This window comes from Leptinotarsa decemlineata, unplaced genomic scaffold, assembly GCF_025532065.1.
Source record: "Leptinotarsa decemlineata unplaced genomic scaffold, Ldec_3_MD MMD2_tig00001621_RagTag_RagTag, whole genome shotgun sequence".
Lineage (NCBI taxonomy): Eukaryota > Metazoa > Arthropoda > Insecta > Coleoptera > Chrysomelidae > Leptinotarsa > Leptinotarsa decemlineata.
Window position 1 is genome coordinate 3,044,743 of NW_027412566.1, and position 25,843 is coordinate 3,070,585.

Here is a 25,843-nt window from a genome sequence, read left to right on the forward strand (position 1 = left end):
GCCCTCGAAGTTACAAAATGAAAAATGTTTTTCTTTGATAACTTTTCAAGTGAATATTCAAAATCATCCAAATTTTGGTAATTGACTAAACAAATGAATTCCTTCGATGAGCTTTCATGCAGGAGTCAGTTGTTTTGCTACAAAGTCAGGAACGGACTACCCCCGATGGTCCACACCCCAAAACTTTGAAATGACAGATATTTTTCAATATTTTTCAACAAATTAAGGTTACTTGGACAATTTTATGAATAAAAGTACTCGTGTGGAAAGTCGATCGGAGCAGCGAGTCTTGATAAAAATGTAGTTTCACTCGACGACATCAAACCCGCTCGTCCACCATTATTTGAAATGAATAATTATCAAAGCAGAAATAATAATGATAACGTTAATTCAACAACATTTATAACAGGAATAATACAAAGTATGCTAAAATGAAGTCGTAAACAAAAAGTACACTACCTATATGGAAGTTTAAGTCACAATTGTGATAGCAGATATTTTTTCAAAAGAAATATCAAGTTCTGTAGATTCGTGGTGTTTTTAAACTAACAAGCTACTCTACTATGAAATATCGAATTCATTCCATATTTTGTATGTACATAATACGTGTGGAATAATCACGTTTCGTGTTGATCAGTTATCTGAATCTCATGAAACTCAACATTCGAATGTTTCAAATTCTTCTTCACAGCTAAACTGTTGAGGAGTTTCACTGATAATTATAATTTTATGGGAGAAATTCTTTAACACGAATCTAAATTTAGCTGAAAAAACGCACATCGGAAAAAATATTTACTATACTAATAAAAAGCATACGAATGAACTACAAAAACGGCTGCACATGATCAGGTGAAAAATATCCAGGGAATAATTATGTTCCATTTCTTTCACAGATGTTGACAAAAAAACCTTTTAGAAAGTTTTGATAAAAAATGAGAAACTGGAATGCGATTTTGTTTTGTTGAGTGGTGCGTTGTCATATGACTATCATTGTATTGTCAATATTCTATAGGATATTTTGAATTTTTTTGATATGGCCGAACAGTTTACATTCAATGAATATGCAGATATGCATGTATTTTATGGACGAGCATTTTGTAATGCTGCAGAAGCTCGTCGTCTGTATTCCGAGCATTTTCCCAATCGAACGGTACCGTCAAGAGAAACATTCGAGCGTGTCGATCGCAGCTTGAGGGAGACAGGTATGTAATAATTGATAATTAATTTGAGCACGTTGTTTTATTTCGATATTATTGTAGGTACAGTTTTGCCAAAACGAGGTGGTGAGGGCGCTCCTAGGACTGTACGTACCGTTGTATTGGAGGAAAATATTTTGGAAGCCGTCGCTGATGATCCTTCAATGAGCATCAGAAATCTATCAGAACAGTTCCATACATCCAAGTCCACTATTCATAGAATAATTATGGAACAACTGCTCCACCCATTTCACATCCAGAAGATACATGCCATGACACCTCAAGATTTTCCAGCACGACTGGAATATGCCAATTGGTTCATGGATAGGCAAAGAGAGGATATGACTTTTATTAATCGAGTTTTATTCACTGATGAAGCAGGTTTCAGTAGAGATGGAGTTATCAACTCTCATAATCTCCATATATGGGCCGAAGAAAATCCCCATGGGATATTGCAAACCAAACACCAACGGAAATTCAACGTGAATGTTTGGGCTGGTATCATAGGAAACCATCTTATAAGTCCATTCGTTCTACAGGACCGATTGAATGGAGAACGTTATTTGGAGTTCATTCAGAACGATTTGAATGGACTTTTGGAACATGTTCCATTGCAAACCCGAAGAGATATGTGGTTTATGCATGATGGCGCTCCTCCTCATTTTAGTTTGATTGTGCGTGACCATCTGAACCATATTCATGGCCATCGCGGTCTCCGGATTTAAATCCATTAGATTTCTTTCTGTGGGGGCATCTAAAAAGCCTTGTTTACGCTACACCTATTCACACAAGAGATGCATTGTTGAATAGAATAACATTACATTGTGAAGCCATACGAAACGACCTTGGAATGCTATTTCAAGTACAGAGAGGGTGTCTTCGCAGACTAAGAAAATGTATAGTTTAGTTTAGTTTAGTTTTTTTATTGGTCACAAGTACACCATGGTGTCTGGACAAGTCACATAAAATACACATATATGACATATATAAAATTGTAAATTATAAAGCATTTACATTGTAAAATTACAACATGATTACTAACACATGACATATGAACAAATTTAAAAGTGAAACATAAACATATTAAGATCCATATAGATTATTAACAAATCTGTAAGTCATATTTATAAATAAGAGTTAGGAGTATTATGTAATAATTTGAAACAAATTTAACCAAAAGAATGAAAAAATAACAGGAACTGTAATTCAAATTAACTTAGGACAATTCGAAATCATTTACTTCGTAGTAGGCTTTCCTCAACAGAATACTCTTCAGTTTCTTTTTGAATAGAGAGAGAAGGTGGTCATATCGAGCAGTTTCTGTAGCGGATTTTTCATTTCTGTTTGCTCTTGAGGCTCTTGAGTTTCGTTAGTTAAACGTGTTTGCATTATAAAAATTCGTTATGAACATTTTACCTATCATTTCCATTTTCCTTAAAAACTAATATTTTCGAATAATGGTAGACATTTCAGGATTAATGTTGTTGAATTAACGTTATCATTATTATTTCTGCTTTGATAATTATTCATTTCAAATAATGGTGGACGAGCGGGTTTGATGTCGTCGAGTGAAACTACATTTTTATCAAGACTTGTTGCTCCGATCGACTTTCCACACGAGTACTTTTATTCATAAAATTGTCCAAGTAACCTTAATTTGTTGAAAAATATTGAAAAATATCTGTCATTTCAAAGTTTTGGGGTGTGGACCATCGGGGGTAGTCCGTTCCTGACTTTGTAGCAAAACAACTGACTCCTGCATGAAAGCTCATCGAAGGAATTCATTTGTTTAGTCAATTACCAAAATTTGGATGATTTTGAATATTCACTTGAAAAGTTATCAAAGAAAAACATTTTTCATTTTGTAACTTCGAGGGCCCGTTACTTGGTAACGAAGGATTTTAGGAAAAAAAGTTATATGAAGTACTGGTGATATTTTGACCCCATCTATACATTCCCGAGAGGAAAAGAGGAAGTCCAGAGACACCCTGTATATCGCAACAGATCATCTCCATTTGGAAAAACTATCTGAAGGGGTTGTACCACAGAGAACGACTACAACTTGTCAAATGTAGGAAGAGCTTTCTGAGTTCCGTTATTGTCCCGCCCTCTAGATCTGTTTTCGTTAGAAGACAGTGAGAGTTGAAGGAGAGAGATAAGAGAGAGGGAGAAATGTTTATCAAGTCTCTTCCTTGATGTGAAAAGCTGTACTATTGTTGTTAGACTAAGTTAGCCCTATAGCTCTAAAATAATCATGCCAACTGATAATCCGGTGTCGGGCGCAGGAAGTTGCTGAATATAATTAATTTTTCTAATCGGCAACAGCTCCGTTAATATAATTCGAGTCTCGAAGGTCGGGGGAAAGGTAAACCTCGAGGTGAGTAGGTAGATAAGGTGGATGTCATGCGCTCCTTGAATATGCATGTTTCAGATGTTTGACGAATATTTCCGCGTTGTTAGTCGGAACTTGACATAAGCGTACCGTCGCGAGGTTGTTGAAAGTTTTTTCTTCAAAAATTGAATTGTTTTCAACGTTAATTTTACACAGAATGTTTCACAGTCCAATCAATGAAGGTAAAGTACGGTAATACTGTATAATTTTGTCAAACAGTGGGAACAGATTTGCATTAAAAGTTGGATGGAGGTTCTACTTACGCTTTAGTTCAAAGTTAACTACGGAACACTAAGCGACTGTATTCCAAACGGAAATATATGCTATTGTGTGCGGAGAGGTTGGTAGAATCCAATATTACACACAAGTCAATCAAATTTTCTCGGACAGTCAAGCGGCGTTGTGGAGGCTCTTGGCTCCTACTGAACAACGTCCTGAATGGGAACCAAATTGCCAAAAACGACTCTCCTCAATAGGAAGACTTAATAAATTGTCTCTGGTCTGGATTCCTGGCCATACTGGACCAGAATCTGTCATTGGCGTCGCTTTAGGTTTTGCCAAACAAACATTGAACACGTGGATGGCAAGAAAATTTAAAGACTTAACCTAACCTAACCTAACTATGGAACCCTAGGTGTCGAAAACTTAACCGAGTTCATCAGCCGCTTGGGTAACTGCTTTGAAAAGAAATGCTCCATCCAGTATCGTTCTGTTACACTCCAAACTCAAAAAGTTTACGGCCTTCCTGAATGTCGGGGGAAATGCAACCATGCAACGGACGATTTGGGATGCAAACTACTATGGAGTGGGAGGGACAAGGGGGCAAATTCCCAGGAGCCCAGACCCAGTAGAGGCCCGGCTTAGGCAACAACCATTAAAACTGTGTAGTCCATAAATATTTCTAACGACAGCAGTCTACTTGTATTCATCACTCGATTTTATTGGCCAAATTAGATTTCTATGGAGTGAGAGGTGTCTGTCTGGACATGATTAAGTCATACCTTAACGAAAGATATCAAATTGTTGATCTAGGAAGAAAAATATTAAGAGGAATGCCACAAGGGTCAATATTGGGGCCACTTCTGTTTCTAATATATATCAACGACCTACCTCACGTGATGAACTCGTCAGGCATAGAAACTATATTGTATGCAGATGATGCAACCTTGGGCAAAAAAATATATAAAATAGATGATCCTCATATGATCCGTACTGACATATTAGAGAAAGCTCGATCATGGTTCACACCAAATGACTTGATTCTCGATGAACAAAAAACAGAAACTCTAACTTTTGAAACAATTTGCTTAAATCGAGATAACAAAAATTCTACCAAATTTTTGGGAGTACAAATAGATTCCAACCTGAAATGGATAGACCACATAAATAACATGTGTAGTAAACTTAGTAAGACGGTTTTTGCTATCAGAAGAATCAAAAAAATAGTAAATCAAAGTGCGGCACTTGCAACATATCATTCTCTATTTCATTCAGTCCTTAGGTATGGTATAATCAATTGGAATAATGCATCAAAGGTACATCTTAATAGAATATTTGTCATTCAAAAATCTGCAGTAAGAAGCATAATCTCTGCCAATTACGATGAAAAGTGTCGACCAATATTTGTAAAACTTAAAATAATGACCCTATATTCAGTTATTGTCTATGAAAATCTGCTTCTTGTTCAACAAAACTTGTTGAATGAAGTTGCTCACAAGGATATACACCAACATGATACAAGAAATAAATCAAACCTTATTCCTACAGCTAATAGGTTGAAAAGAACAGATAATATAGGAATCAAGCTATACAATGCTTTATCTGTCGAATTTCGTAACTTGCCATTTAGAAGATTCAAAAACTTATTGAAGAAAATATTAACCAAACATCCTTTATATGAAATTGGATCAATTTTTCGAAGTTATCTAAGAAGAAAGACACTTTTGTGGTCACCTCCCGAACTTTTCTCAGATTTGAATATATATAATACGTTAGCTATGTTTTTATAATTTGTAAAAGCTCATGGCTTTACATTTTAGTCAATTCTTATAAGATTGGAATTTTATCTCGTGAACTTGTTTTTTTTTGTAAATCTAATTTATCTGCAAGCATTTTTTAAAAACTATATTGACAAATCTTACCCTCTCAAACCTATTTTAGAAATTGTATTGACGTGTCTAAAAACTGTGTGTTTCTTGAGACTAATAAATATTATTATTATTATGTGAATAGAATCAAAGTAAGAAAAACACTCAAAAGGAGGTGATATGGTTAGGGTAAACGCTCATATTTGGGTTTGACTTGGGGGGAAGGGTATTGTTGAGACCGAAAGGGGCCGTCACAAGATATTCGCCTAGGGGCCAGAAATTCGTTTGTGCATCATTTTCGGATCCACACGCCGAGTTGATACAGCTCCTCCCGAAAGCACTTCATTACTCCAAACGAGTTGAGAAAGATTGGAACGGCAAGTATATTCGTAGCAGCGACTTTGTTCTTCCCCTCCGACAGTTTCGATTGCCAGATCTGTCAGTGTTCGCTCTGATACTTGTCGAGGAGAGAGTTTTTCACTGCTGTTACCTCTTCTGAGTGGCGTTGTTCCACCCCGAGGTAAGTATACGTCTCTCCGGCATCCAGATGGTACAGGATGGTTCAATTTACGAACCGCACATCCTCTTCTTGATCCCGGGATCATCCTCTTTAGGACGAGAGGTGGTGGTATCTACCCCCAGGGCAAAAGCAATCACCAGTAAAGGGTCAGCTTTGAAGTAGAGGGCGAATAGAACGTAAAAGAGTCTGCTACAGGGTGTATTTTCCATGAATCAAGTATGATCCTTTTGTGGCAAGATATTCCCCGAGATTTTGATTGTCGGATTGACACAGTTGGTACCGGTAAATGCCTGCCAGAAAACAACTACTTCCCTGACTTGTACCACAGTGGACATTTGATTATATCCGACACACATTCATGCAAGATATCTCACAGAGAATATTCTTGCAGGGGATGTTCTTTTCGTTTATTCAGCAGCAGAACCTCGCTGAGTAGATCATCTACAGACCGGTTTCGAGGTTACATCGCATCAATACAGGAAAGATCCGATACAGCAGTGTGCCTGGGATTATACAGTCTTCAGACTATGGAGTGTTGGTACATGAGATGTTTCCTTCTTGTTTTCGAGGCTCTGTTCACGAGATGGAGGCGTTATTAGTTAACAATCTATCTCTTCCGAGACAGATCTTCCGGATCTGCATTGATGAGAGGCAATTCATACTTCAAAACCGGTCTACAAGAATAACCTCTGTGTAGATACGTTGGGAGATATGTTCGTGTTTGTGCATTTCCATTAAAAAGTGGACTTCACACCAAACTAGCTCCGCGAGAATCATCATCGTTCTTCGTCCGCCTTCTACTGCAGATAAGATTCACCACATGGGGATATTGTTATCCCGATACAGGAAACTTAATTTTTTATCCGCGATTATTGTTTCCGCAATAATTTAAATAAACAATGTTGAATATTTATGTTACTTGCTAGGCTGATGATATCCAATATCGTCAGGAACTCACCAAAAGCGCAACAGTTCATCTAGATCTAGATAAGGGAGGGATTCGTTCTCGATAAATGTTTATCTGGGGTTTTTTAATCTACCACCAGCTATGAGTACGGAGATAACAGGAACAAGTAAGTGAACCATAACGAAATGCTACAGAAAGTTTTGTTTTCACAGACTTCACTGTCATTTCACAATGAAATTTCATATATTTCACTTTTGTCCTCGTATGAAATCGAAGGTTATCGGATGTCTTGATATGAATCAAACGGACAGTTTTGTTGGACATAGGACTTGTGAAAGGGCAACCCTAGACAGGGATTTCGGGCAAATTTTTCGGAGTGCTGGATTTGAAAAAGCTTTCTTTCAGATTAATATACTGAAACAATCAAAAACCTTCATACAAATGTATGATTTCTCTAAAGCCAATGTCACAAAAATGTTCTAACAAACCGAAGAATGTTTTAGCTGTTCATATTGAAAAAACACTTTAATGTGAGATTTTCACTTGACAGTTTACAAAACCGTGACATGTGTTTCGCTATACAATTGCACCTTTAGTTGTCACAGTGAGTATTGTGACGCTATACGTTATAATGGGTCATCAAGCATAGATCAGGTCTATCATACTAGGGTGATCCCAGAAGTACCAGGTTTGACCCAGAGATGGCGGTAGTTGTTTGAAAAATATCACTGTATTAGAAAGTACACAATCTATAATATGTTTAAAGTTAGCAGTCGATGTGTTGTAAATTTATGTGAAATTATCAACGGCGAGTATTCTGCGAACTTATTGAAACGTTTGAGTGAAGAAATAAAGCAAAAACGGCCACATTTGGCTGAGAAAGAAGCGTTGTTTCATCAAGACAATGCTCCAGCTCACAAATCCATTATCGCAATGATCAAAATTACCGAATTGAAGTTTGAATTGCTACGTCATGCACCCTATTCGCAAAATTTAGCCCCCTCGGATTATTTTCTCTTCCTAAAGTTGAAAAAATGGCTCAGTGGTCGAAGATTTTGCGATGATAAAGAAGTAATGTCGACAGTTGATGGCTATTTTGAGGAGCAAGACAGTTCTTATTATAGAAACGGTATCGAACTTTTTGAACGTCTCTGCGGAAAGGGTATAGGAGACAAGGTATATAGGAGAATATGTTGGAAAAGAAATACATGTTTTTTCAAAATTTTTGTGTTTGCTTCGATGGGCCGGGTATTTGGCCCATCAAAGCAGTTGATGCAGCAGTTGAAGCAGTTAAAACTCGATATGTGCGGCCGGCCTTTTGATTGGGTATAATAAGCTATCCTTAAAAGATAGACATATGCCATCGCGGACTTTTCTGTAGACCTATAAAAGAAATACAATATGTAGTGAATTGTTTAACCTCTTGAAAGCACACCCTTTGGCGACTGCTTATTGAAAATCCCGTACTCGTACACCACTGAGTTCCATGAAGATTTTCGTAGACCTATTTTATCACTTGGACCGTTGATTCAAAAAGGATGTCTAAGATACTTTACTGTTTATTATAAAGAAATCACGATAAAATGATATTAAAATGATCCGTGTGAAATAAGCACACTCATAATGGATTGTGAAACAGATATTTTGAACTATTTTGTTAGCCATTTGAAAATTTTATGCAAGATTAGAGTCCTACAGATTCATCTCCTGAACTGGGAGGGAGACATGAACCTAAAACCATCTTTGGCTGTGTTTTTTTTAGGTTCTTTAGTATAGAAACCGTTCTTGATTAAGTTCTCAATTCTCACAGTGATTTGATTTGTCCGATTATTACATACAACCATTTGCCTGCGTATTTCTCATCTAGAAAGATCTTTCGCTTTCAATCTTCTGATAATGCCTTTCCTTATTTTTAAAATTGTTATTCTTGTTAACTTGTCAATTTAGAGTCATAGTTATTGACTCAGGGTTAATTTTACTCCCTATATATTGGATTCTTTGTTCTTTTTCCAATAAGTCGTTGAATGTAATAAAAAAGAGGGTTGGAGACAATATGGCTCCCAGCGTTGATAGTAAAAGTATTCGAGAGATTTCCATCGACTACCACAGGAAACTGGAGAGCCATACACAAAAATGATTCGACAAGCCATAGTATCGAAGTTTGACCAGCGAACCCTCATGCCGCAGACTGTTAAAGGCCTTAGAAATATCAAGCGCTACAGCTCTTGATTCTCCATGTCATTCCAAATATGGATGACATACGACAGAAGGTCGCCTGTTGATCTTTGTTTCCGAAAGCCATATTGATGATCGCAATTCCAACTCTTAGGACTATGATTAAGACAATGTTAACAATGCTCAAGTCTATAAAGGTACTTCTTCTTCATGTAATGTCCTACAAACAGCCCATGCTGTTCACCTAGGTTTTTTTTCATTGATGAACATTATTATCAAGATGAAAAAAAAGCTAACGCTGTCATTTGTCACACGTAACTTGTCATAATTTTTAAGACTAAAATTATGCTGTATAAATTGACCTGTCCTAAATTTATGATATTGACACAAGGACTATGATGTCCACGGTTTTTTTGCAAGCTTCTCGTACAAAAATGTCGGTATATCAGTTATTGTACTTTCAACATTGACTTTTTCATCTTCTAAGACTTCTATCGTAGAACTCCAACCGAATTTTGAAGTGTAACTTGGTAGTTTTTGTAGATATTAGTTCAAACAAACTTTTTTTAACGTTATTTGCTCATAGTCTTGGGAAAATTTTTGTTACGACCTATGTAAATGAGAACTTTCCATTGTCGATGTTTTTGTCAGATAAGCTATATCTAATCAAAATTTTATCGTCAAGAGATACTCGAAAATGAACTTGGAGATACAGAAATTTCATGTCATGTCGCGTACAAATATTGAATGTTATTATTAACGATTTTTTTGTTTTAATTGTCGGTTGTAACCGTTGTCGGTTACAGCAAGGTGGAATGTTTCGTGAAAGGTGGGTATCAGTTTTCGTTGTAATCGATAATGACATGCTACGTCATTGAGCTCCCTTATTATTCTGTTTTGTCAGAATTATGCTGTGTATTAACACTTTTCGAAAAAAAAAATGAAAATTTAACCCATGACTGACTTGAATTGATCTTAAAGACCTTCGTTCATCGAGATAACGAGGAACTTATCTTGGTAAAAATGTAAATGGTGAATGTAAATGGTAAAATTTTGATCAGTTAGGATAATCATATATGAATCATTAGTGTATGTATTGGCCAATTCCATCATATATCATTAGTGTATGTATTCCCAAGAAAAATAACTTTCCTATCGGAAGTGATTTGTTCAGTGACAATACACGTCATAACCTTATCAAGACTGCGCTTTAAAAGAATTCAGAATGTGCAAGATTACGTTGTATCTTTTCGTGTAAATAACTCTCCAAATTTTGTAAATATATCAGATAACTTATGCAGTTACTCGGAAATAATGTTTCCGACAAATGAATATTTGTTTGATTTCAGTTATGATTTGTTGGGACAAAAACATTACCATAGTAAATAAAAATTAATGAGCTAGGATAAAAATATCAAACTGGTTGTTGTTTTCTGTTAGATGGTGAGCGGATTTGGTGTGTGTATCCCTTAGTATACACCAGGGGTCTCAAAACTTTGAAGCCTTTGGGCCATAATGATTTTTTTCAGCTTGTTCCAAGGACCAATTTCTGCCCTTAACTATATTTCTTGACTAGGATAGTCGCAAAGTGCGTGACCTAAGCAAACTTACGCTTTTTTTTCATTTCAATTATTATTGTGTATTGTGACACTTAACGACATCTAGTGGCGAGTAGTGGCACTATGTACTATCTTTTCAGCTACTCGCTAGGTGGCATTGAGCGTAATTAAATATTTGGCATTACCGAGTTGGTTCGAGAAAGTTCTGGTTCTAGCTAGTGTATTCCGATCACCTCGAGATGGCAGTAATAATTGCATATAAAAAGGCTAGCGGCGCAACTGCGAGTTAGTCTGCGTAGGAAAGGCGAATTATGATCCACTATAAAGGTCTCCATTATGGTCCAGAAGACCGCATAACTCGTCCACTATAAAGATTCCATTGCAGTGAGAAGAAGATCCTCCACCTAAACACAACTACTTGCTACCCGTGATTATTAATTAACTTGTACAATGGTTTTTCGCTAGGAAAACAAATTAACTTCATACTATTATATCTCCCAGCCTGCCTTCATTTTATTAGTGCTCACGACCCTTCAATTCATTTTGGTGCTCACATTCCTTCTCTGTCATCTTGGTGCTTTTTTTTGTCCCTTGGGAGCTGTCTGACATGTCCATTTAGTCCAAGTCTCCAGAAAACACTTCAGCCTCTTGGGCTTATTGCGTTTTTTCTCCCATCTTCTCATGACACTCATTCCATCAGTCTCGTTCCCTGTACTAGTTTGTACAGGTTCCGTGTTGGATGTTCGTCACCTTCTTCTGGGCGTAATTTTATACGTCCATATATTGCCTGCCTCCTGTGATTCAGTGCCTCACATTCGCATAAGATGTGTAGAGCTGTTTCTATCCCTTCGTTGCATAATCTGCAGCTGAGGTCTCCATTGTACAGTCCTCTAATCGGACAATGACCGGTTAGTAATCCTGTAATTATTCTGAGCCGATCCCCACTATATTGAAGTAGTTCTTCGGTTCTTTTCTCGGACGGTTCCCCAATGAAGGTTCTACTGTGTTTGTTGCCAGGTACTTTCGTCCAGTACTCTGTGTGCTTTTTATTGGTTCATGTCCTAATCTGGTTTCGTACCAATGATTTTGGTACCCCTAGAGCTGGTTCAGGAACTATATATGAATTTGATGATCCGCGTCTAGCGCATTCATCGGCTTTATCATTACCTGTGATTCCTGAATGCCCTGGCACCCAGTACAAAATTAATTTGTTTCTGTTTGCAAGTTCATTCAGTTCTTCATGGCATTCCCAGATCAGTTTTGATGTCACCTTCGGGTTTGTTAGAGTCCCTAGTGCGCTCTTGCTGTCTGTAAAAATATTGATCCGCTCATTTCTTTGAGGTCTCAATTTAATAAGCCTTGCACACTGCAAGATAGCATACACTTCCGCCTGAAAGACGGATGTGTATAGTCCTAGCGGATAGCTGTAGTTTAGATTTCTATTCACTCGGTATATTCCAGCTCCCGTTCCATGTTTGGTCTTCGATCTATCTGTATACCATGTGTTTTTTCCAAACATGTTTTCGGTATGACTAATGGTCGTCCACTCTTCACGGCTTATGATTTTGGCCGTGAAGTTTGTGTTAAAGGTGTACTTCGGTGTCATGTGGTCCGTGCACATATTCAATATGTGCTCCTCCACTTGTTCCGAAATTTCTGTTCGGTCCGATCTTTTGTAGTTCGGTGAGTTTTCCAGTCTGAATTGGCCCATCCTGGCCTCCCCCATTATCACAAAGTGTAAAGGAGGTAGATTCAGGAGTGTCTCCAATGCAGCTGTTGGGGTAAATGCAAATCTTTGCACCTTGCCTAGTTTGTTGACGGCGGTCGCCTGCTTCATCTTTGGCCTCCAGACCAGAGATGCGTATGTTATCATGGGTTTAACCACCATAATGTATAGCCAATATACCACGTCTGGTTTTAGCCCCCATGTTTTTCCATAGGTGCGTCTGGCGAGCATCAGTGCTACCTCCGCTTTCCTTTTTATCCTGTCCTAGTGTTGGTTCCAGGTCAGTTTGGAATCTAGAATTACTACCAGATATTTAACCTCCCCCGACACTTGTATTTCTTCATCTCGAAGTTTTAGAGGTCCGAGACCCTCCGTTTTAGTTCTCTTGGTGAATGCTGCTATGGTCGATTTGGATGGGCTTATGTTAAGCTCTTCTTCTTCGGTCCATCTTGTTATAATATTCAGAACCTGCTGCATGCATCCCTTCACTGCATTATTGTATTTACCCTGGACTAAGGTGACTAAGTCGTCTGCATAACCCAGTGCTTTATACCCATTGCGGTCCAGGAGACATAATAGCTCGCCCATTACAAGGTTCCATAACAGAGGGGATAAACCTCCACCTGAGGACAGCCCCTTGCTACCCGTGCCATGACTGTTTCCCCCATAATGGTTGTATATATACATCTTGGTGCTTACATCCCATCTCTTTTATTTTAGTGCTCAGAAACCTTCGATTCATTTTGGTGCTCACAATCCTCTATCATTTTGGTGCTTATAGCCTTTCTTTTTTATTTTGATTCGTATGCCTAATTTTGTTGCTCAGAATCCTTCAATTCTTTTTTGTACTTACGGTCCTTCTTTGTTATTTCGGTCCTCAGAGCACATCTCTTTTATTTTGGTTCTCACAAATCTCTTTTTTTTACACGCTTTATATTAGCCTCACCTGTATGTATGTATAATTGTTTGTATGCATGTTTGTGTGTAACTCTCAACAGAAAGAATTATCGGCATTATTGCTTGATCTAATCGCGGGCAGATGGCGCTGTTCGTAACCTAATTGATATTTCTTGATCTATTCGTGGGCAGATGGCGTTGTACGTAACTATCAATTATTGCTTGATCTATTTGCGAACAGATGGCGCTGTACGTAACTATCAATTATTGCAATCAAATCAAAATGTACTTCATTGTTGAAGATGAAATCTCATTGACAAAGCGCTCCTATTCTAAGAAATATAAGATACACAACTTAAAAGATATTTATGATGTACTGTTTGGAACCTTTGGTGTAGTAATGAATATTACTGTAGTTTTTCCCAACACCAAATCGTTATTTTTAACACCTCGACACGTGTTTAGATCACCAAGTGATCATCTTCAAGAGGAAGACAAAACTGGTTTTATCTTCCTCTATATTCTAATTATATTTATTATTTTGATGCTCACGGCCTTAATTTTTCACATGATTATGCAACGTTGAATAGTGTTACCTATTAGGTTCGATATGCGTGTCGCCCAATTGCGCTGCCCTGCTGATTGCTAGTGAAATACTCCGAGTCCAAATCAAATCGAATCAAATATGCTTTATTGTCCAAAGTATAAACTCGTTGACAAAGCTAATCATGTATAAATGAGTTTCACTATAATAACTATACATTATACATATACATTGGTTTAATGTATGTGTCATACTGACATATGGTTACGATTTTTAGTGAACAGCTAAAACAGTTATAGATAAATAAATGAAAATGCATATATAAACGCACATAAATACCACACACATACATATTTATATACATCCTAAATGAACGAATAGTCAGACATTAACAGGTAAATAAGGAAGTCAATAAATAAAAATATATAAATAAATAAGATAAACAGACACTGTTTTCAAAATTGCAGGAGCTATTAAAATCAACATAAGCAGTGCTTGAACAGGGAATAATTTTATTTCAGAATTCCATCCATATCTTTATCAAAGTACTCTTGAACACTATAAAATACCTGGTCAATGAGAACTTGCTTTACAGATTTCCTGAACTGTGATAAGGTGATTGGATATCTTTAAGACTGGTCGGTAGATGGTTATATATTTTAGCTGCATTATAGATCAATGAGTTTTTAATAAAATTTGATGATGGAATAGGCAGTCTTAATTTGTCGCTTTGGCGAGTGAAACCAACAACAACATCGTAAGATGATTTGTTCTTATGTACTAGGCACACAGTTTCGAGTATGAACAAAGAAGAAAGTGTTAGTAATTTTTGCTCCTTGAACAAGGGTTTACAAGACTCTCTAGGCCCAACTTTGCACAGATATCGGATGGCACGCTTTTGGAGAATGAAGACTGTATTGAAGTGTTGTTGGTTGCAGTTGTAGTAACTGCGTATATTACAGTAACAACCCAATACATGATCACAATAACAAATGATATCAATCATTTTGAGAAAGCGAAGCATCATATTTTTTCGAGGATCTTGCACAATTAACAATTTTTCCGTCTGTTCTAGGTCGATGGGCATCCTCCTTCCTCCCGTCACCCAGGTGACCACCGCCACGACCAACCACCTGACGACGCTCCACCACCGCAACCGCAGCCTCGACTCTGCCTTGCAGCGCATCCCCGAAGTCGACGTGACGCCCAGCCCGGAATGCGAGACCGTCACCGGCGTCTTGTGCGCGTCGTCGGAATCCCGACCGACGTCAACGTCTTCCAAGCAGCGTAACGACGAGCTCGCGAGCCTAGGCTCGGACGACTCGGGCATCATCTGCAACGGTTCGGACGCCGGATCGTCCTCCGACTCGAACGCGACGACGCGCGAGTCGAGCGTCGAGTACATCGACAACCTGACGCCGGGCAAGGACGAGGGTGTCGGTAGCGAGAAGGACGCGCCCGAGAGGACGAAATCGGACTCTGACACGTCGTCCAAAGGGTTCGGTATGCTGCGGCTGCTCGAGAGCAAGGTGTTCGACGTTTCGATGGCGATGCACTACCTCTTCAACAGCAAGGAGCCTGGCGTGCTGTGCTACATCGTCAACAAGATGTTCAGTTTCGAGGACCACGACGTGGACTTTTATTTGCCGCAGCTGGTCTGCATGTATATCCAGATGCACGACGTCGCAGAGGTTATACATCGGTATCTTATCCACAGGTGAGTTTTCGGGGTGTGTGGACTGTAACTGAACCTACGGCATTCATCAGTTTGTTGTTGACATAAAGAGCACTAGACAGTTTACGGGTGATACTTTCACTGTGACTTGTCAAACTTGATCAGTATCTAATGTGAGGAAAACTAGACCACTTCTTCCGTTGTCTCATTGCTTTTGATGCCTACCGCAGCCGTAGACGAAACTTCAGACATAGAAACCTGCAGACCATGGCCAACACATCCGAAAAATAGCTTCGCGTGTTATGGGAAAGTTGAAATTGAAAAGAGTAGAGTTGAAGAGAAATAAATATTCAGATTCAGGTTGATACGAAATTATTTGAACTGAAGAAGTGGAGTGATTTTTTTTACGTTTCATATTTTACTTAATTCCAGCCATAATAATGATCATTATTACATAGAGACATTCTAATATATATTTGATAATATTTTTGCAAGAAAGTTCAGTTTAATTGGTATCTGGACGGGATTAAGATAATTTATTAAGAGACCAACTGCCGATTGACGACTAGATACAAGCTGCTGCTTCAAAATGGCTGCTACCACCTGTCTGTGCAGGTGTTTAGGTAAATTGTAATCACATGTTCCAGTATCAATTTTTTCATCCTATAAAAGCTACCATGTAATTATGAACTGATAATTACCTTGAATCGAGACATCGCGGAATGATTCCGTTCTGGGTAAGCGAGTAAGTTCAGGAATGGAAAATTGCAAAAGTAGTTCTTTGTCAAAATGGCTCCCACTTGTAGTACCTCTAGTTTTTAGGAGACTCCATATAATTTTATAAGTGAACGAGAAAACATTTCTAAATAATAATTTAGACACAAGTTGAATTCGTTTTGCACTCGAGATAATTCATTGCATGTTTTGGAAATCCAATTATTCAAAAATCAAAATAGATAAAAGACGGTGACAAAAGTGGCACCCACGACCTGATGACTTCGACAATTGCGGAACTAGTCAAAAGTTACACCCATGCTCAATCTCTAAAGAGATGGGATGAAATCAAAGGATGTAATCTTGCCAGGATCACCTTGGGCGACCCTGGGAAGCTGGCGCCGAAGAAATATCTGGCGGTGACCAGGAAAAATCTACGCCTTCCAGTAGGATTTCTGACTGGCCACTGTCAGCTAAGGAAACACCTACATAATATGGGGCTAGTGGACACACCTCTATGCAGGATGTGTGAACAGGAAGATGAGACTGTCAGGCATGTCCTGTGCGAGTGCCCGGAGTTATCGTCAATAAGAAAGTGTGTGTTCGGCGAGTCTTGGCCTACACCTGCCGATATGAAGGAGATGTCTCCCAGCGACCTGTTCACCTTCCTGGAAAGGACAGGATGGACGACGACCTAGGAGGACAACTCCTCGGGAGGATGTACAATGGGTCACATGTGGCCTAAGTGCGTGGGCTTACACTCACCCTCCCTACTCTACAGATACAGAAGACGGCGACAAATTCTCAAAAATATAACTTATTTAAACCATCTAATCTTATTTATATTGATTCGGCCGTTACTTGATGAAGATCCATAGTAATTTCATAAACTTTACCTCACGATTTGATCTCCACAAACTTTATTTGAGAAATATATCACGACATGTTTGGCTAACACAGTAGCTTCTTCAACAGTGATTTGAATACTGAGTGGCAGTCCCATTGGCAGTCCCTCATCTTGTGAGGTGAGGGACTGACAATGGGATCGCGACTTTCACCAGTCATAGCCAACATATATATGGAGTGGTTTGAAACTCTGGCCATTGAAGAAGCCCACAAGAAACCTCGAGTCTGGTTGAGATATGTTGACGACACCTTCATAATATGGAACCATGGGAATACTGAACTAGACGCCTTCTTGAAACACATCAACAGTGTGAGACCTTCCATCAATTTCACAATGGAGAAGGAAATCCACAACGAATTGCCATTCTTAGACGTTTTGGTGAAGAGGACCGACACTAAGTGGGAAACATCTGTATACCGAAAACCCACTCATACGGGACAGTATCTAAATCACGAATCCAACCACCATCAATCGACTAAAAGAGGAATCATCAAGACTCTATTAGACCGTGCTTTTGGGCTTTGTAATACGAAGGAAGGTCTCGAGAAGGAACTAGACATCATCAAAAATGATTTTCAACGGAATGGCTACTCCAAAGCGATGGTAGAAAAGACTTTGGCTAGAAGACAGCAGGAGCCTCGCAAGGAAGAGAAGCCGTCACAACCAGTGCTTGCACTTTCCTACATCAGAGGATTATCGGAGAGGATAAGAAGAATTGGTTCCAAGTACAACATCAGAACCTGCTTCAGATCCGGTAACACTATCCGTAGCAGCCTCACGAAAACCAAGCCACCAAACGCGGACTGCGATTCCAAGAATTGCATTTACCGGATACCCTGTGAGTGCGGAAAATCCTATATTGGTGAAACTAAGAGGCCATTGAATGTTCGCATTGCCGAGCACAAGAAACACACACAGCGAGGGGAAACCAGCAAATCAGGAATAGCAGACCATGTTTGGACCCATCAACACAACATCGAGTGCTCCGAAGCTGAGATCTTGCACAGAGAGGAACATTGGTTTAGGAGAAAATTCAAGGAAGCCCCATACATGTTGTCCAACAACGTATTCAGCCAGGACAGCGAAGAAATACGCAACATATGGAAACCCATCATCAAGCGAAAAATGGCCAACTCCCGCCAAAACGGTCATCTCCCTCGGAATCAGTGAAGCGGAAAATAGAAAGCCGGGATTAGTGAAAGTATTAGAACGACCTATAAATAGTCATCTCTCGGAGGAATCAGTCCAGTCATCACCCGAACACGATTGTAGATACTAACAATCGAAACGTCGTGAACTAACGCGACTTGGAATCTCTACACTTTTTATTTTTATTTTCTCTTTTCATTCCTTTATTTTCATTTTGTTTTTATTTATTCAATTGTTCTATTTTTACTTGTAGTTTATTCGACTATTATTTCTTTTCAGGTTTATTTTGCTTAATATAATTGTTATTTTCAGCTATTCATTTTTAATTATTCTTTTTTAGTTGTTTCAGGGATTTCAAATCATTTTATATAGTAGACAATAGAAGTCCAAACTAGTGAAATTCATCATGAAATATTGTCAATCACCTTCAAACAAATATCAAAATACACTTTATTGTCCGAAGATTTGCATCTTATTGACAAAGTCCAAGAAATACAATGTTGACATAGAAAAGGTACTAAAAAAATATAAATGTAGATATGAAAAAGTTCCAAAAATGTATGAATGTAAATATAAAAAAAGTTCTAAAAATGTAATGATAAAATACCACCTTGTATAAAGTGATAGTACAAAGAATAAATTGCTAATAATTCTCCAAACTATAATAGGGTATATTAACAAGTAGGTTCTTCACCCCCTTTTTGAAATGAATGTTGCTTAGATTTGTAGATTTCATTTCTAATGGTGAATGATTGAACAACTTACCAACATTATAGTATATGGATATGAATTAAATAAATAAATTCGAAGTTGGGATGGAAAGTCTAAAGTTATAATTGCTATAATGAGTAGCATAAGGAGTAGAAGCAAAGTTGAACATCAATTTATGTTTATAAATGAGGCAAACCGTCTGTAGGATAAAAATTGCGATGACTGTTGAAATTTTATTGGCAGTGAACCAGTTCCTGCACGATTCTTTGGGTTTGACTTTACAGAGACATCTTAGTGCCCTCTTCTATATTATCCATACAGAAGAGAGAAGGATGAGTTGCATGCTCCCCAAAAAGGTATTCCATAACGTAGTCAAGATTCAATAAGTGCATGGTAAAAGGTCTTTGCGACATGGAAACTCAATTCATTTGAAACCACTCTTAACTGCATAATATCCAGAGGAGATCTTACTCTTGAGTTGTTTAAGGTGGTCATCAAATTTCAGCCTATCATCAATGAATACACCGAGAAATTTTGTGTTTAATTTATTTTGTAATATGGCAGCGTCCAATGAAATTTCATCAAGCGAACATTTGAATGATATATTCGTTTCGGATGCATTGAGAGAGAGTAAATTTGCCGCGCACCAGCTCTTCACCTTCATCAAGTCGGATGATATTATTTTACTGAGCCCCACTGTGTTTTTTCCTTTCCACAAAATTGTAGTATCATCCGCGAATAGAGTGAAACTACCAGAGATAGAGATGTCATTCATGTATAGCAGAAATAGAATAGGGCTCAACACATAACCCTGTGGTACACCAGATTCATTGTCCCTGTTCTCCGAGAGTTCCGTTGTCTTCACCATTTGACTCAGACCTGAAAGGTACGATTGCAAACAATTGTTCGTTACACCTCTACATCCATATTTATGAAGTTTTTTAGTAAAATTTTATGATTGACGCAATCAATCGCCTTTGAAATATCGCAAATAATTGCGGCAGCTACTTCACCAGCATTCATTTCAGAGTAAATTTCATATAAATATAGTTTTAAAAAACTAAAAAACACGCTTTTAAAGAACATCAAACTAAAAAGTTCAGTATCACTTATAATTCTTGAAAAATTTTTTTTATTTTGATTTTCTTTTGAACAACCTTTCAAGGTTACGTACAGCGTCATCTGCCCGCGAATAGATCAAGAAATATAAAGAGTTACGTACAGCGTCATCTGCCCGCGAATAGATCAAGCAATAATGCCGATAATTCTGTCAATACAAATCCCGAGCTTGAGAGTTACAAACAAACATACATACATACAGGTGAAGCTAATATAAAGCGTGTAATGTAATAAAAAAGAGAAGATAGCATCATTTGTATCTTATTCCGCCTGAAACCCAAACTGGTTTTTGTTTATAATACAGTGCAGTTTTGAGAATTCATCTAAAACTGGAATCTTTGGCGTAGAATAAATCCATTGGAGCCGAGCATAATATTTTGAGTTTCCGATGCCAAATTATTCATATTCAATAACATCTTCCCGTGCAACATAAATGATTGACGTTATTTTTTTCCACAGGTGTAGGAAGTCCATAGACTTCTCCCTGAAGTGTGCCTGGCTACTGGACGCTTTCAGTTCCGACGCCTCTCTACCCACGAAAAAGAAACCACACGGCGTCAAACTGCGAAACCTCATCCTTTCCGACGAACTCCGGCCGAAGAATCAATCGATGATGACTACGTCGTTGAACCTGTCATCGTCCAACAACGAAAAGCTGTCGGTGCCGTCGATGGTGAAAAAATCGCATCAACGTTCTCAGAGCGACGCTTCCGCTCTACTGCCTGGCCTGAAGGGGAACGCGTCTAACGCGACGAAACTCTGCCTCGGTGATTTGAGTTCGGGCAGAGCCTTCGACAACGGCTGCGTCTGCTTCGATAGCTGTCAGAGCGTGGTGAACGATCTTAGGGGAGAAAAGACTGAATGCACTTGCTCGGTAGGTACCGCACGGGTCCGTGCTTGGCCTCTCATTCTCTTCTATCTTCAATCTTGATGCGATATCCCACTTCTGACACCAAATTTGAATTAGCAACCAGGATATCTATGGAAACCAAAAAGTTATATTCATTCAGCTAAATAGCTTTATAAATTCGTTCAAAAATTTATATTTCCCTCTAGTGAAAATCCGTTGAGTCATTCATTTTTTTTCAATCCAGGCGCCAAGATTGAGACCCGAGCTAGAGTTTCTACAAGCTCTCATTACTATTGGCAAACTACTTAGTTCCATACCAACGAAGGAAGCGAAAACCACTCGGCTCACTGCCGAACTCACTACCTTGAATCTGAACCTCCCTGCAAGGGTGTGGCTACCCCTGCACAGCCAGAACCCCCATTTCATCGTCCGTATACCTCCTCAGGTGGCAGCCGTTCTCAACTCTAAAGACAAGGTAGGAAAAATACGAATGACAAACATTACCACACTATAAATGAATGTATTATTCTTTTTAATGTTGGAAAATACTGAAAAATATATATTTACATGAATACAGGGTATTTCAGTAATGCTAGTATGTCGGGTGTGCTGGAAACTTGAGTACGAGTCAACCGTTTCCACACCTTGAAATATTAGTTTGTCTTCGATGCATGCCCTGTATTCGAGAAATCTTCATCGTGATTGCAAAGTGTTATTATTTAGGCGCCCTACATAATTTACCTCGAAGCAGTCGAAGTGGATGATATCGAGAGTTCGCCTGTGCCAATGAAGGTTATGCCAACCCTAAGGCATACGAAATCTGAGGAGAATTTGAAGCACGAATCCACTTCCTTGTCAGCTTTTAGTGTTTGCGGGGGTTGCTATGACGATATGGATCCCGATTGGAGTCAAGAGGATGACGAAATTTCCCAGCAGGTGAGATGTTTCTGGATTTATTTCTCGAAAAACGAAACGAATCACGGTTTTCTTCCTGTTCATTTTCAAAGAATGAGTAATCATTGAAAATAAAATGATCCTATTTGCAAACTGGAGCAAAACCGAAGGTTGAAAGTTCCAAGAAGTAAAGAATGATTATTCCGGCATAAAGACAAATGGCAAATAGTACTATTAGTATTTGCTATCCTCTACGTAAATCTGGTTTAGTCAAATGGATTTGAAAATTCAGTAAGAAAATATATTTCTGTGTTGAAACAGTAATTGCTGTAATAACAAGGAACCTAAAACAATAAGTTTTAATTAACTCCAATGTATTTGAATCACCATCAAGTCATGAGACAAGGAACACCAAATAAAGCTCTGCCTATTTTGTTCTTAGAGAGACAGTTCTTAAAGGCACAAGTTTACCAAAATTTGCAACTTATGTTTTCTTGAGACATTATTTTAATATAAGCATTACTGTTAACATTTAGGTACATCTAAGTATATGTCTGTGAAGTACTGCTCATTAGAGTAATTCTTATTGTAATTTGATGTTGCCCATTAACTAGAATCAATTTTTGAGACCCTTTCTCCTTATATTTCATCGTCTGTTCTGTTTTGGTCAGAGCCATATGGAACTGGCAATACAGCAATAGCTAGACCAGGCAACAGAAGACCAATCAAAAACCTAGAATACACTGGTAGCCTTTTAATTGGAGTTTATCCCTTCAATTTCATTTTTCTTGTCTAATCTTCCTCTATGTATTCCTTCACTATGCGATGAAGTCATCTTAGACGACCATTTCTGGTTATATTTCATTCTCTTCTCGTTTGGTCGAGGCCACAGAACTGGCAACAGAGCAATAGCTAGACCAGGCTGCAGAAGACCAATAAAGAACCGAGGATGCACTGGTAGTCTTTAAAATCCTTTTAAAATGGTATACGAATTCATCCGTCTAATCTTCCTCTCTGTATTTCTTCTCTGTAATAGTCTTCTTAGAAATTTTTGTTAGGTTGTTAGTGTTCATGATGAGCCTTTCGAAACTGCCTTACGTTGGGGCTACTAAATCTGGACGACTAGACCTTAGCATCTGGGTCCAGATACTTTTTATTATTGATGAACTTTTTTTTTACTTTGAAAAACGTGCAATTCTCTGTCAACAGTACATTCAACTGAAGAAACCCGTGGATCGAGACACAATTTCGCAAATGAGTCAAGAATCGAGCGAGTCTAGAGAGCCTTCGATTCCTGCGAGCGAGATACGGAGGCGATTGTCGGACTTCTTCCGTGAGGAAAAAAGCAAAAAGTTTACCCACGATCCGGAAGATCCATCAGCGGCTGTGCTGAAGGAGCCATGGGAGGTATACTCACTCGACGTGTGTTATGAACCCTTGCTTGAACATTTTGTGTTTCAGGATAAGGAACAGCGTATCAGGGAGAGTTCACCTTATGGATATTTATCGTCATGGAGGTTGTTATCGGCGATAGTGAAATGCGGAGACGATCTTCGACAAGAGTTGATGGCGTCTCAGTTGTTGGAAACTTTCCAGAAAATCTGGGAGATGGAGCATGTTCCACTGTGGGTTCATCCATACAGGTAATCTATAAACAATTGTAGTTTCTTGAGACTGAATAAATGTTTATTAATATTAAATCATGAGTGGAGTCATGATCTAAATGGTATCACTACTTCTCTTAAGTTTTTTGCAATGTCATGAAAGGTCAAAGGTCGAGAAGTGAAGATCATATTGTCAAATACAGGCCCCAGCATTGATCCTTGCAGGACCCTACATTTTATATTATATATTTTGAAACCAATTATAAACTAAACCATGTATACCTATATTATGCATTATTTTCAGAAGAGTTTCATGGTCCACAGCGTCAAATGCTTTCTAATGAAAGAACTCCACATTTTTGTTCGAATCTAAATGTAGATTAGTCTTTTTCAAAGTGGGCTATAACGCCCCCTTGTAGGCGCTGGAGGCCTATAGGGGGGCAGTAAAGGACACAGAAAAGATTGGGGGGCGATGGCTAATTTAAAAATGTTTTTATTGGTTTTAACACAAACTTTATCACTCCTTTACGTTTAACGCGCGCCTCCTCGTGTAACGCCATCTAGGGGACTAGACAGTAACTATTTCCTGTCCGATAGTTGTCAAACTGTACAATAGATGGCGGTGAGCTTCAATGCGAAGCGAGAAGTTTCTAGTCTCCATTCTCGTGGTGGTGAATACTGTGAGTGGTGTCATTAGCAAGTTTTTTATACTATATTCTTTACTTAGGCATTTTTTTAGACAAAATTATGTCGGAAGCAAAAAAGAAGAAGCGGCAGTATAGGGCGGAATATATAAAATATGGATTTATTGAAAATCCCACAAATCCATCTTTGCCTATGTGCCTTCTTTGTCAAAAAATATTTTCGAATGAAGCGATGAAACACTCAAGGCTACAAGATCATTTGAATAAAATGCATTCAGATAAAAAAGACAAAAGTGTGACTCATTTTCAAGAACTGGAAAAGAAACACTCAGCTCAGCCAACTGTGTCAAAACTTTTTTTAGCGGCTTCTAAGCAAGACAATATCTCCTTGCTAATTGCTCAAACAGGTAAACCTCACACTATTGGAGAGGATTAAATTTTACCGACAATAAAAGAAGTTATAACTACTGTGCTTCATAAACCAGCGGCAGATATTATCCGAAAAATTCCTTTAAGTAATAGTTCCGTGCAAAGACGAATTGATGAGATGGCTGAAAACATTGAAAAGTCATTGTACAATCATCTGAAGACTTCTAAATTCACAATTCAGTTAGATGAGTCCACTTTACCAACCAATGAGGCATTGTTGTTGTCATACGTGAGGTTTATTAAAAATGAGAAGATATATCAAGAACTACTGTTTGCCAGAAATTTAGAGACGGATACAAAAGGAGAAACCATATATACACTGGAAAAATTTTGTGATGAGAAAGAAAGTCCACTGAAGAACATCATGTCAGCTGCTACAGATGGCGCTCCTGCTATGGCAGGACGTCACAAAGGCTTCATAGCGTACTTAAAAAATAAAATTCACGATGTAGTCGCTGTACATTGCGTCATTCATAGGCAACATTTGGTTGCGAAAAATTTGAGTGAGCGCCTCTCTCAATCACTGCAATATATCATCATAGCTGTCAATAAAATCCAAAACAGCTCTTTAAATGACAGATTATTTAATCAGCTTTGTGTTGCTAATGATGAAAATTTCAGCCGATTGCTATTTCACACAGAAGTGTGTGGGTTATCAAGAGGTAACTGTCTGACTCAATTTTACAATCTATTTGACTCTGTAATAGAGTTCTTGGAAAACAAAGACAAAGAATTGCACGACAACCTCATCACTTCAAAGAGTGATATTGCGTACTTGACAGACCTGTATAAATTATTTAATGATGTCAGTTTCCAACTTCAAGGTGACGACTTGAATTTGATTAAAACAATTTTTAATTTTTATGATTAATATCGGCAGACTCACGTCTGCCGATATTATGGGGGGCGCAAGAAAATGATTAATTCTCGAAGTGGGCGGTAGACAAAATAAGTTTGAGAACAGGTAGATGGAATTGAGTTATGACATCTAATACTGCAGACTCTATGTCACTATTTTTTTTAAATTCGTATTGCTCATTGTATGAAAAATTTGACATTTCAAGATATTGACACACTCTAGAATGTGCTAAATTCTCAATATTGTTAGATAATGATTTGGAAAATTTGTCAAAAAATAGCGTGA

General features: G+C 38.2%; 1 protein-coding gene across 1 annotated transcript in view; it reads left to right on the forward strand.

Moving 5' to 3' along the window:
• The window catches only part of fwd (phosphatidylinositol 4-kinase beta fwd), a 60,031-nt gene that overhangs the window by 22,604 nt on the left and 11,584 nt on the right, over nucleotides 1-25,843 (forward strand). The window contains exons 3-8 of the mRNA XM_023160091.2: nucleotides 15,079-15,720; nucleotides 20,738-21,152; nucleotides 21,373-21,603; nucleotides 21,852-22,064; nucleotides 23,232-23,429; nucleotides 23,484-23,665. Of these exons, the coding sequence (XP_023015859.1) occupies nucleotides 15,079-15,720; nucleotides 20,738-21,152; nucleotides 21,373-21,603; nucleotides 21,852-22,064; nucleotides 23,232-23,429; nucleotides 23,484-23,665 (1,881 nt within the window). The remainder of the gene's footprint in view (nucleotides 1-15,078; nucleotides 15,721-20,737; nucleotides 21,153-21,372; nucleotides 21,604-21,851; nucleotides 22,065-23,231; nucleotides 23,430-23,483; nucleotides 23,666-25,843) is intronic.